This window comes from Dipodomys spectabilis, unplaced genomic scaffold (genome assembly GCF_019054845.1).
Source record: "Dipodomys spectabilis isolate Male_0828 unplaced genomic scaffold, ASM1905484v1 ptg000061l, whole genome shotgun sequence".
Classification (NCBI taxonomy): Eukaryota; Metazoa; Chordata; class Mammalia; order Rodentia; family Heteromyidae; genus Dipodomys; species Dipodomys spectabilis.
This window is the reverse complement of record NW_024870738.1, coordinates 3,057,770-3,069,944: the sequence shown is the minus strand read 5'-3', so window position 1 is coordinate 3,069,944 and position 12,175 is coordinate 3,057,770. Positions and strand designations below refer to the sequence as shown.

The following is a 12,175-nucleotide window of genomic DNA, read 5'->3' as shown; positions in this document are numbered from 1 at the left end:
AACATGGTACAGTCATAAGGTTTGCTTGTTACTGACTTTTTTTTGTCAGTTGTGGGGCTTGAACTCAGGGAAAGGGGCTGTCCCTGAGCTCTTTTACTCAAGGAAAGCACTACCACTTTTAGTCACAGTTCCACTTTCAGTTTTTAAGAGGTTAACTGGAGATAAGAATCTCGTGAGGACTTTTCTGCCTGGGCTGGCTTCAAACCATGATCCTCAGATCTCAGCCTTCTGAATAGCTAGGATTACAAGTGGGAGCTACCTGTTCCTGGTTGATTTTTTTTTTTTAGGTTTTTTGTCACAGCTCCCAATGTTACATGTTCATTCTCCCTAACTAGTTAGAATTAATTGTGGCATCCATCTTTAAGAGACAGAATGCAAGTCCAATTAGTCCAGGGATACTCAGAGAATCTCACTCTCTCTAATGTGGAAGGTATTTAAGAACAAGAGTCCAGGAAAGGCCTGCAGATCTAAAGTATGTTTGATTGAAATGGATACTCCAGGACCTGGAAGTATTTTCAGCAGGTTATGGAACACACAGTGTTAGGATCTCTAAACAAATGTGATGTAATGGTTCATCCTCTTGATTTTAAGGTATCTATATAGATTTTAATCTAATATATGGGTTAGCCAATGGGATATCAACTCACTTTTGCCATGATGAAACTATATGCAGTACTGATCCCTCTGGACAAAACACTATATTTGATTGAAAGTGATTTAATTATCCTTGGATGATGACATTACCTTTAAATCTGCCACTTGTTTACTGTAAGATCCTGGGCAAATCATGTAAACATCCTCATGCCATCTGTAGAACTGGAGGTGCGATCTGTAGTTTACATTTGACATTGTAAATGGCTCTTTCATATGTATATATATATATATATATGTATGTATATGTATGTATTCTCCCCTCATATTACTGGGATTCGAACTCACAGTCTTGTACTTGTCTAACTAATTTAAGTTACGTGCTAAGCTGGAGCTCTACAACTTGAGTCATGCCTCTAGCGTGGCTTTTTGGCTGGTTATTTTGAAGACAGAGTCTCACAGACTTTTCTGCCTTAGCTGGCTTCAAATTTCAATCCTCTGAATCTCAGCATTCCCAGTAGCTAGGATTAAAGGTGTGAGCCACTGGCTTCTGGCTTCAACCTCTTTTAAAAATAATGACATAGGGGGCTGGCAATGTGGCTTAGTGGTAGAGTGCCTGCCTAGCACGCATGAGGTCCTAGGTTCAACTCCTTGGTATCACATAAACAAAACAAAAAATAAAAGAAATACAATTTAAAAAATAATGACATAGACATTCAGAAAAAGATGTTATCTCCCAATTTCACTTCTGTGACACATGGTACAGAACTAAGTTTAGGTCAATGGGATGTAATCAGATGTACCATGAACAACTTCTCAGATATGGTTGTAAAGCAAGGAGGGTTGGTCTTCTTTCCTGCTATTTCCAAACACATCCTGGAATGCGGAGATGTTTGTTGGAGCTCAAGAAGCCACTTTAGACCATGCAGGGAAAAGTCTTCTGGTGGAATCCAAAAGTGATCGGAAACAAGTTTCTGATTCCACGAGTGCTATGAGAGCTCAATTACTCATACCTACATGCAAGAGAAATATAGGTCTACCTTGCTTAAGAACTCCAATGTCATCTGACCTGTGAGGCTCAGTTTTCAGTTCATATGTGACAGAAAATCCAGATCAAGCGAACTTTTGTTCTTTGGCTTCATGAGGTTTTTATCTTTTCTGAGCTTATTGTTTTCTAGGACTGCCATGACAAAGTACCATTGGGTGATTTCAACAACTGAAATAAATTTTCTTACAGTTGTGGAGGCTGGAAGTCCAAGGTCAAAGTGTAGGTAGGCTTAGTTTCATTCAAGGCCTCACTTCCTTGGTTTGCCGATGGTCTTCTCCCTGTGTCCTTGCAGTTGTTCTTCTGTGTGTGGCTGTGTCAAGCCTCCTCTCTTATAGGGTCCCTAGTCATTTGGATAAGGGCTTACCAGAGTGATCTCACTTTGAACTTATCCCATTTAAAGATATCATAGTTACATTTTGATTTGCTAGGATTTTTTGTTTCAACACGTGACCTTTTTTGGGGGAGAGGGATGAATATAAGTTAGCCCACATTACTTTAAGACATCTGTATGCCCTGCTACCACTGTCCTCACAGAAGTTCCTATTCTAGAATTTGTCAGTAGGAACATAAACTCCTCATAGGTAGTTCCCTGTATTACCGCAACAAAATGGTTGCATTGTGGTATATGGCCAGCCTCATTTCCTGATCTCTAAGAGCTCTCTCTGTTGGCAAATGTCAGTTCTGCCTGAAAGTACAGACAGTCCCTTCCCCAAACCTCTCAATTAATGACTGATAGGAGAATACCCCAGCTCCATTGTTTTCAGGAAGAAAAACTCTGAGGCTCATGTCCAGCTGTTCCCTAATTTCTTAGCAGTGTTCATTTACAGTGATAACTTTTTTCTTTTTCTATAATTCTTTCATTGCCATACTTACCCTCTCTCTGACCAGAGCTTCCTAATATCACCTTAATCCTGGTACCTATAGATGCCCACCCCTACCCCTGCCTAGCATCCTGGTGAAATCCCAGGCTACAGGCACAAACTGATAAGCACCCAGATAGCCTTCCCTACATGGGGGGGGGGGGGGGGATGGGCTGGAGAACTAGGAATCAAATAGAAAGGGCTCCAAAGAGAGTTATGTCAATGTCCAACCTGAAAGTTACCTGTCAAAATCATAGGTAGAGTCTGGAGTTTGCTTCTGAGAAAATTCAAACTTACAGAGGGAAGATAGTGGTGTTTAGAGGAGGAACACTTGTTCTAAACTATTTCCTTGATTGCATTGGATTAGTGAAGCTGAACAGGATTATTAGTGACAATGTGTGAACAAATACTTCATTAAAAATATCAGGTTTTCCTGCATTAAATTTCCTGAGGAAATAAACTTGGAAAATTGGAACATCACTAGACTTAGAACCCAAGACCAAGTCACTGCAATTCGTAAGAAGTTGCTTACTTTCTTCAAGGTTTGCTATTCCTTCATCAAATGGACATAATACCAATTTTTTTTGTCAGGTGTGGGGCTTGAACTCTGGGCCTGAGTGCTGTCCCTCAGCTCTTCAGCTCAAGGCCAGTGCTCTACCACTTGAGCCACAGCACCACTTCCGACATAACACCAATTTCTTAGGGTTGTTGAGAGAACTGGTTGAAATAATGTTGAAAAGGGCTTTCTGTAGGGCTGGGTAATGGCTCAAATGGTACAGGACATACCCAGAAAGCAAGAGGTCTTCAATTTAAACCCCAGAATCACAAGAAATAAAGAAATGAAAGGATTATCACAGGGTAGGGTCTCAGTAGCTGTTGAATGTGAATATGGTTTGTGAAGACTAGACAGTATGCTCACACTTTAATGTTTATGTCACCATTACTTATGGATATAAATCAAATATAAATGAGACTTTGTTACTATCTAAGCTAATGAAATGAACTATGGAAATGGGGTCACTCAGAGTGACTTCTATGTTATAGTTACATGTTCCATGATTGCTATTTCACAGAAACACTAGACTTTTGGGTATAACCCTACAAATCTGATTTTAAGCATAAATAGATGAATGATATGACAAGTCAAAAACAGAAAAATCATATATAAAATGAAATCCAGCCCTTAAAAATAAGAACAACAGACTTAAAACTCAAATTTCCTATCCTATGGAAGGTTTAATAATATCTCCTCTAACCTAAAGATGGCCAAATCCAGATCCCTGAGATCTGGTAATGTTACTTTACATGTGAAGGGTTTTGGAGAGGTTGATCAAGTTAAGCATTGTAAGATGAGACTATCCTGGATATAATCAGAAGGAGGAAAACCTAGAAGAATCAGAGAGAAAGGAAAGAAAGACGAGATCTGAGTGATGTGGCCACAAGCTAAGGTTAGCTGGAAGCTGGAAGAAACAAGGAATGGGACCCCCCCACACACACACACACTGAGCCTCCAGATGGACCTAAGACTTTACTCACCTCACTTAAACTTGGAGTTTAAACTTCCAGAATTTTCAGATGATAAATTTGTATCTGATTAGGTCCTGAAGTTTGTGAAGTTTGTGGTGAATTGTTATTATGACACTTCCTTACTATGGCTTTGAGGAGAATCATTTCTTCACATAATATATCATCTTATTTAAATGAACTCCAAGAAATGAAAACAGGAGGTTTTAAAAATTGTACTGTTTACAGTTCTTTCCCCCTTTGGTTTATTCCCTTTTGTTGCTGTTTTTTTTTTTTTTTAATTTCTGTACCCTCTGTCTTGTATATACGTTTAACTGATTTAGGGAGGGGAAGGGGAAACACAGAAATGCTGGAATAAAGGATGAACCAATTCAGCAGTAATACTCACTAGACATTATGTTGGAAATGAACTCTACAACTTGGGGGAGACAGGGGTTGGGAGGGGAAAAACAGGGAGAAAATGAGGGACTGGGTAACACTGTTCAAAAAGAAATGTACTCATTACCTGACTTATGTAACTGTAATCTCTCTGTATATCATTCTTACAATAATTTTTTAAAAAGAAAAATATATGGTCTGAAGTAAGGAAATCTCTCTGTATGAACCCAGACTTTCCCTCATGTCTCACATTATTTTCATTAGAACAACAGAGAAAAAATGTATGATGGAAATGTTGTAAGAGTTTGCTACAAACTTTAATCTCAAGAATAGAAAAGTTGAGAGAGCCTACTTATTTTTTGTGCCCAAGGCACAAATGATCACAGTTAGGTCTCTTGGAGTACTAGAAATAGAGCTCAGACCAATGTTCTATACCCACGCTGTCCACTAGCAATTGATAGCCACATATGGCATGGAAAATTTTCTAGTAGCCACATATTTTTAACTGTGAAAGAAATGAAGGGCCAGGCATGACGGGAAATATTTGCAATCTCAGATATCTGGGAAGTGAAGAACAGGAGGATCATGGTTCAAGATAATCTGGCAAAAAGTGAGATAATATCTGAACTAACAAGCTGTAATCTTAGCTACACATGAAGGATAGATAGAAGAATTTCAGGCGCACAGAGAGTCTCATGAAAAAATATGAGCCCCCATCTGAAAAATGACTAAGGCAAAAAAGGGTTGGGGGGGGGTGTGTGGCACATAGGGGGGACTACAACATGCAGGAGGCAAACTAAGAATAAATGAAACTAATTTTGATAACATTTTGTCCACTGCTGTATATATACACTACTACTGTCTCAACATGCAATCAATATAAAATAATTAGGTGGACTTTTCCTGCTGTTTGCATGCTAAGTCTTGAAATTCCAATGTGTATTTTACATGTATAGTACATTTGACTTAGGTTAGCCACTTCAGATGCACTCAACAACCACCATTTGCTAGAGTGGACACTGAAGATCTAGGTCCTGTAAATATTCAAAGGTCATAAAACAGAGGGCGTAAAAAGGTATAAGGCAAATCAAATCTGATGCATGAGAGCAGGTGCATGCATGCAACTAATGAATGATTCATTAGTGAACGTTAATTGTCCCTTATACAGCAAGTATAGTTTAAGTGCTGTACCATTTCCTAGGTCACAAAATCATGGTACAGCATTTCACTGCAAAACATTTAATGCATATACTAAAGCTATGTCCCAGCCATAGTTTTTCCTATAAATAGAAAATAACTAGTGGACATTTTTCTTCTCTTTTTTTCTTTTTTGCATTTGCAGTGAGTGCTCTATCTTCTATGTAAATTAAGGTGGAAACTGGAGTTAATTAAACATCATTCCTGGGCAGTTCTGGAAGAGCTGACCACTTGACATTTCCAAGCACATGCAGCAGATAATAAACATACAAGCTCACTAACCTGACAGTGTATAAAGAAACCACACTTCACATCTTGAAAAGTGCGGAATGGCAGAATCCGGACATTGATTTTTCAGGCTAATATTCCTTAGTTCCTCAGGAGGGCTTTTCAGCTTTTAGTTTGGTGGCACTTTGAAAATGGAGCTCCTGGAGGTCACAGTTTGCCCGCCACTAAAGAACTATTAGTTTCACCTCCACATCACTCTTAGTCTTTCTCAAATGGGCTTTCTAGCAAGACAAGACCCTCCAATGTTCAAGGAAAATGTGCTTATGAGCACATTGCATCTGCTTACATTTTTTATCATGGGAAAGAAATTGAACCTCACGATCACACGCTGTAAGAACCTGGTTTGAGGTTAGCTATGTTTGAATTTCAAAATCCCTTAATACCATAGCCAACTTTGATGAAAGATTTCTTTCCCTTTAAGTTAAATAAAGTCAATCAGGACCACCATTAAGAAGTCTGAACCAAACCCAGGCTTTTATCCTCATCTCCCCAGAAATCAGAACTAAAAAAAAAAAATCTCACTCAGCTGTGAGTGATTTTACTCCCCAGGGAATTTAGGGCAATATCCGGAGAACTTTTTACATTGTCACAACTTGCCTGGGGGATGGGCGATACTGTCAGAGTGGTTACTGGCATATAGTGGGTAGATGCTGGGGATATTGCAGAACATCCCATGGTTCATAACACAGTCCCTCCTCCCCCCCCCCCCCCCACACACAATGATGTAGCCCAACACTAAAGGTCAAAGGCACCTCAGTGAGAAACAGCACTGTAGCACACACCCAAGGAGGTAGCCGGACATCACACCCACAAGACCAAGAGACCCTTTCCAGTGGCTCTTCCCCAAAAGTTTGCCAACTGCGTTGGTGGAGAGGAGTGCCACTCGGCCACAGTATCTTGCATCCTTGGCTCCATTGCTTATTTGCTATGCCTCTTTGGGCAAGTCACTTGACCTGTCTGTGCTTCATTTTCTGCCTGTACAACACAGGGATGATAACAACAGTCCCCCTCCCCCCCCCCCCCCCGCCAGCTTGGTTAGTTTTGGGTGGGTTAATAGTCACGCCACATGCCTGATCTACAGGAAGCACTATGTGGGTTTACTAAGTGGCTTTGCAGATGGGGTGGGGGGAGGGGCGAGGGGCGGGAGTAGATAAAAATGTTTCGGGGCTCAGAAGAGCTATGCGTCCATAAGGAAGCAGCATAACAAGGGTGAAAATCCTCTCACCTGACAACCACGTCCTTTTATTTCAGTTGATGAACCTTAATGAGGAGCCAAGGGAGGAAAGCAGCCCAGCTTTTCCTTGGCTCAACTCAACAACAATGAAACCATTCGTTGTACCATCCCCAGTTTCTTGTCCTTTCCCAACACAGCCAGCGACCCACAACCAGTTGGCGCCCTCTGGATACAATGGAAAACACCAAACTTCACACTCTCCCGCCCCCCTTCCCCCGGGGGACCATCACACACGCGGGGAGGGGTCTCCACAACAGACACCCACAGAGCACTGAGTCCTTACAGACCCCTCAGCTGCATGCACAATCCACACACACACACACACACACACACACACACACACCCGAGCGCCAGGTGCAGCCAGCTGATGCGGAGGCAATTAATTGCTTTGCAAAGCCCGGGCCCAAGGGGCACCGAGAGGGGAGCGCGTGGGCGCCCCCAAAGCCTGGCATCGCTGTGGAATCGAGTCTCAGCACGCTCAGGCACCCAAGCGCTCAGCCCTGCATGCGTGATTACCTGGTGGGCCAAGGGTCAAATCGAAGGGCCTCGGAAGGGAGAGTTGAAGCCTGAGGGGCAAGGGACCCGCTCTATACTCACCTGGCCGCAATCCCGAATCCACCTGCCACCCAGGGGAGCAGTAGCGGGAGCACGAGGCCCCAGGGCGGAGGCATGTTCTTCTAGCCAAGCCTCTCTCCTGCCTGCTGCGCCGGCGCCTGCGGGGATCCGGGACCCAGAGGGACGTCGCCTCTTCTTTCCTCAGCCCTCCGCGGTTGCGACCGCTTTTGAGGGGCGCTCGCGGCTGCGATTGACCCGAGGGAGGGGGCGCCCTGGCGAAGCGCGCCGCCGCGGCTCTGGTGCGCACGAAGGGGGCCCGGGTGAGCGAGGGAGGGCGGGGCGGCGGTGCAACATCTGGCCGGGACCCGCCTCCAGCCAGCACGACCCGTGAGTCCTCGGCACTCTCGGTGCACTCAGAAACGTTTCCAGCCGCCTCATCTGGCTTCACGCTCGTCGGGGGTCAGGCTTCATTGCCACGGTGTTCAGATAGGAGACATGCTGCGGTGGTACTTACTTGAGCACCAGGGCTTAGTGGAAAAGCCAAGGGTTCGGTTCCTAATGACACGATCATCTTTCCCTGGCATTCAGGTGTTCCTACTTGGTCAAGGTTTCTTTCGGCAACTACAAAGCATGGGATGCTAGAGGTGAAAGGTCAAGTCTGGCACAACTTTGTCCTTTGCTGAGTGACCTCTCGTGGTCGTTGACAACAGCTCACTTCCATGGGATCTGTAGATGATATTGTAATAGAGGGTCAGTAATGGCAGAAACGGGTCATACTGATCAGGCTAACTTCTTTGGGGTCTTGATATTCTCGGTTGTGATTTGTTCTTCCTCTCCCAGCATCCATCCTCTCTGGGATGCTTCTTGGTGGGTCAGATTCTATGGTCCCACAACATGGCTTTGGACTTGACCAGGGGATTTGCTTTGGCTGGTAGTATGAGGGTGAAGTTAAACCGTGCTAGTTCCAAGCCCAGGCCTTAAGACACCTGAGCTTTTTTATTTTATTTTATTTTTTTATCCTGGCTATGAGAAGACCCTGTGCTAGTTACATTAGTGGCCCAGAGAACATGAAGAATCGCTGGAACCAAGCTACCTGGTCCATCTAACCCGGTCCATCTAACCCGCAGAGCTTGGGCTTGAAGCCGGGCTGCTCAGTGAAACCTAGTGGATACTCGCCAACTTGCTCAACCATGGATGAGCTGAGCTAAAACTAGCAGCTGCTGCCAAGCTACTAATGATCCAATCTTACACAGTGGTAGCGCCCTAACACACCTGTGACTGGGGGCTAGCAATAAGATGAAGGAACGTAGAGAAACACAGTTGGTCTTGATTGTAAATGTCATAGCTTGATTCTTAGTTTTATGGTCTTATGCTTTCATTTTGGCCAGTTAAATGTGAGACATAATGGGGAAGATTTTATGTGTGTGTGTGCGTGTGTCATTACTGTGGTTCAAACTCAGGGCCTGGGCACTGTCTGTCCCTTAGCTTTTTTGCTCAAGTCTGGCACTCTGCCACTTGAGCATTTTGGTAGTCACTTGGTGCTAAGGGTCTCACGGAGTTTCCTGTCTCTGCTGGTTTCAAACCACTATCCTCAGAGCTCAGCCTCCTAAGTAGGCTCACAGTTATGATCCACTGGCACCAGGCTGCCTTCTTATTCTGGAGTAGAATCTTGCATTGATATTTATTCGTTGGTTTGTAGTTTCAGTTCCAGCATTTTGACACTGTTTGTTTTTGTTTTTCAGGTTTATGGAGGTGATAAACACTATATATAACAAGTCACTTTAGGGAAGGTCAGACACTCCTTGGCCAACCTGCCTATTATTCCTTGGGGGAGCCGTGGACAAAGAAGCTGTCAAGTGAGACGAGGAACAGAGAAGAACGTGGAAATGATGTGTTGCCAGGTGAGATGGCAGATACAAATTGTCACCTGGAGGCAGGTGGTTTTAATAACCACACTGGCGCTGCTGCCTTTGAAGAGGAACTTGGCAACTGTTCTTTAGGGGCATCTACTTCATTCTACAAAGGAAAAGCGATCTTTGATCAGAATCTCGTAAAATTGTCTGTACCTTATACAGACATTTTTCTTCCCCAATCAGTTTCTACTCAGCCTCCTGTGTGAAACAGGTGCGATGGGAGCTTGTTGTGTTTTCTGAGCATGGCCATGCAATACACACACACACACACACACACACACACACACACTCAACTTCTGTAACATGATATGGCTGGCACATTCAAACATTATTGAAACAGCACCAGAAGGAAGCTGGCTGGTGGTAGAGCGTCTAGGCCAGAGTTTTCCAATTTGGATGTCATCACAGCTGACCTAGGGATCTTGTTAAAATGTAGATTCTGTTTACAGGTCTTGACCAGGATAAGGATAAGGTCCTAATCTTGATTACTAAAACTGTCTCGTGAGCTCATGCTGCTTGTCTAAGGACCACAATGAAGGTAGTGGAGGTCCCATGGGCCAACAGTTGGCAAGTTCAGCTAGATGCACGCTGGGATCCCCTGGGAAGCTTTGTAACTGCTAAAGCCTGGGCTCCCTCTTCAGAGATTCTAATGTTTGAGCTATGGCATGAGGAAGGAAATTTGCAGAAACTCCCCAACTGATGCTAATGGGCAGCCAGTGTGAGAAACATTAATGTGAGTCAATGTCCACATTTGACAACTGGAAAAACTCAGCTCCTACCTGTGAATCAACCTGCCTGAGATCTCATACACAATGGCTTAATGTCCTTGTGTTTCTACCATACAGTTCTTCCCTTCATCCTTCATCAGGTTTTCCTGATCGCCTTGATTAAGTTCCTGTTGTAGACAAAAATGTCATCTCGATTCTTTTGTAGTATCAAGGTACAAACTCAGGGCCTCAGAATTGCTAGGAAGGGCACTCTACTGCTAGAGCCCTGCCTCTAGCCCTTTGTGATCTGGTTCTATTTGAGATAGGGTCTTTTTCTTTTGTTCAGGCTGGCCTAGACCACAACCCTTCTATTTATACTTCCTACCAGAACTGAAATGTGTGGCACCACACTTGTTGAGATGGAGTCTTGTAAACTTTTTGCTTCCGCTTGTGTTCAACTGCATCTCCTTGTCTGAGATTTCATACATAGTGGCTTAATGCCTTTGATTTCTACCACCTAGCTCTCTCCCTCAAACTTTATCATTTTATTCTTGATCATCCTTCTTATTGGAAATAAAAATGATACTTCCTGATCTCCACTTCTCAAGTAGCTAGGCACCTGTAGTACCTCTTAATTATTTTTTGTCAGTTGGGGGGGCCTGAACTCTGGGCCTGGGCGCTGTCCCTCAGCTCTTCAGCTCAAGGCTAGCGCTCTACCCCTTGAGCCACAGCGCCACTTCCGGCTTTTTTTCTTTTTGCTTATATGGTGCTGAGGAATCAAACCCAGGGCCTCAGGCATGCAAGGCAAGTGCTCTACCACTGAGCCACCTTCCCAGCCCCACCTCTTAATCTTTTGTGTTAATTGTTGCCCAGCACTGTATGTATTTGATATGTTTTCCAAGTTTGTTTTTTTCTATCTCCTTTTATGAAAAGGAGTCAATAAACAAAGCATATAACTCTTAGCGCAGACCTTAACTTCTGTCTTTCAGAATATATTGCCGTTCTTTTTTTTTAATTGTGAAAATACTGTACAGAGGGGTTACAATTACATGGGCAAGATAATGAGTGCATTTCTTATCAAGCATTGTAGCCTCCTTTGTTTCCCCTTCCCATCCCCTCCCAACCTCCCCCTGCCCCCCCCAACCTCCTCCCCCCGCCCACCAAAGTTGTAAAGTTCGTTTTCAACATAACGACTTGTACATCCCATTGTTGCAATGGGTCCACCTGTATCCCTATTTAAACAATTTGTTTTTTTCGTTCCCCTCCACAAATTATACTGACATCAAATACAGTGAAAGCAGGGGTTATACCGTGGGGGAGGGACATACAAAGCAACAAAGAAATAATCTTATAAATGTGTTAGAAACAATCACATATATTGCCATTCTTTATCTTAGGCCTACTGTAGAAGAAAACTTTTTCTTTCCTGATTTTGTTCTTTCTTCCATCCTCCCACTCCAAACTTTCCTTCCTAATTCACTCAAATAGCTATTGGGTTCCTATTAAGTGTGGAGCTGTGCTAGGCAATTAGAGCCACTTTGAGGACCAGAGAGTTCCTATTTCTTTTTGTCTCTCTGGTGAAATAGACTGGACAACTTCACATGTGGCTAATAGCTTGTTTGGCGTTTCTATGTTTGATCTTTGTTGCCAGCCCTGGGGCTTGAACTCTGGGCCTGGGCACTGTCCCTGAGCTTTTTTTTCTCCTCAAGGCTAGCACTCTACCACTTGAGCCACAGTACCATTTCCAGCTTTTTCTGTTTATGTGGTACTGAGGAATTGAACCCAGGGCTTCATGAATACTAGGCAAGCTCTCTATCAAGCCACATTCCCAGCCCTTGACTTTTCCTTCTTTTATTTTTAGCAATATAGTTCTTATCTCT

General features: G+C 43.5%; 1 protein-coding gene across 1 annotated transcript in view; it reads right to left on the bottom strand.

Moving 5' to 3' along the window:
- Egfl6 (EGF like domain multiple 6) overlaps positions 1-7,957 on the bottom strand; it is a 46,597-nt gene extending 38,640 nt beyond the window's left edge. The window contains exon 1 of the mRNA XM_042680512.1: positions 7,718-7,957. Within this exon, the coding sequence (XP_042536446.1) occupies positions 7,718-7,791 (74 nt within the window). The 5' untranslated portion in view covers positions 7,792-7,957. The remainder of the gene's footprint in view (positions 1-7,717) is intronic.
- Between the last annotated feature and the right edge of the window lie 4,218 nt (positions 7,958-12,175).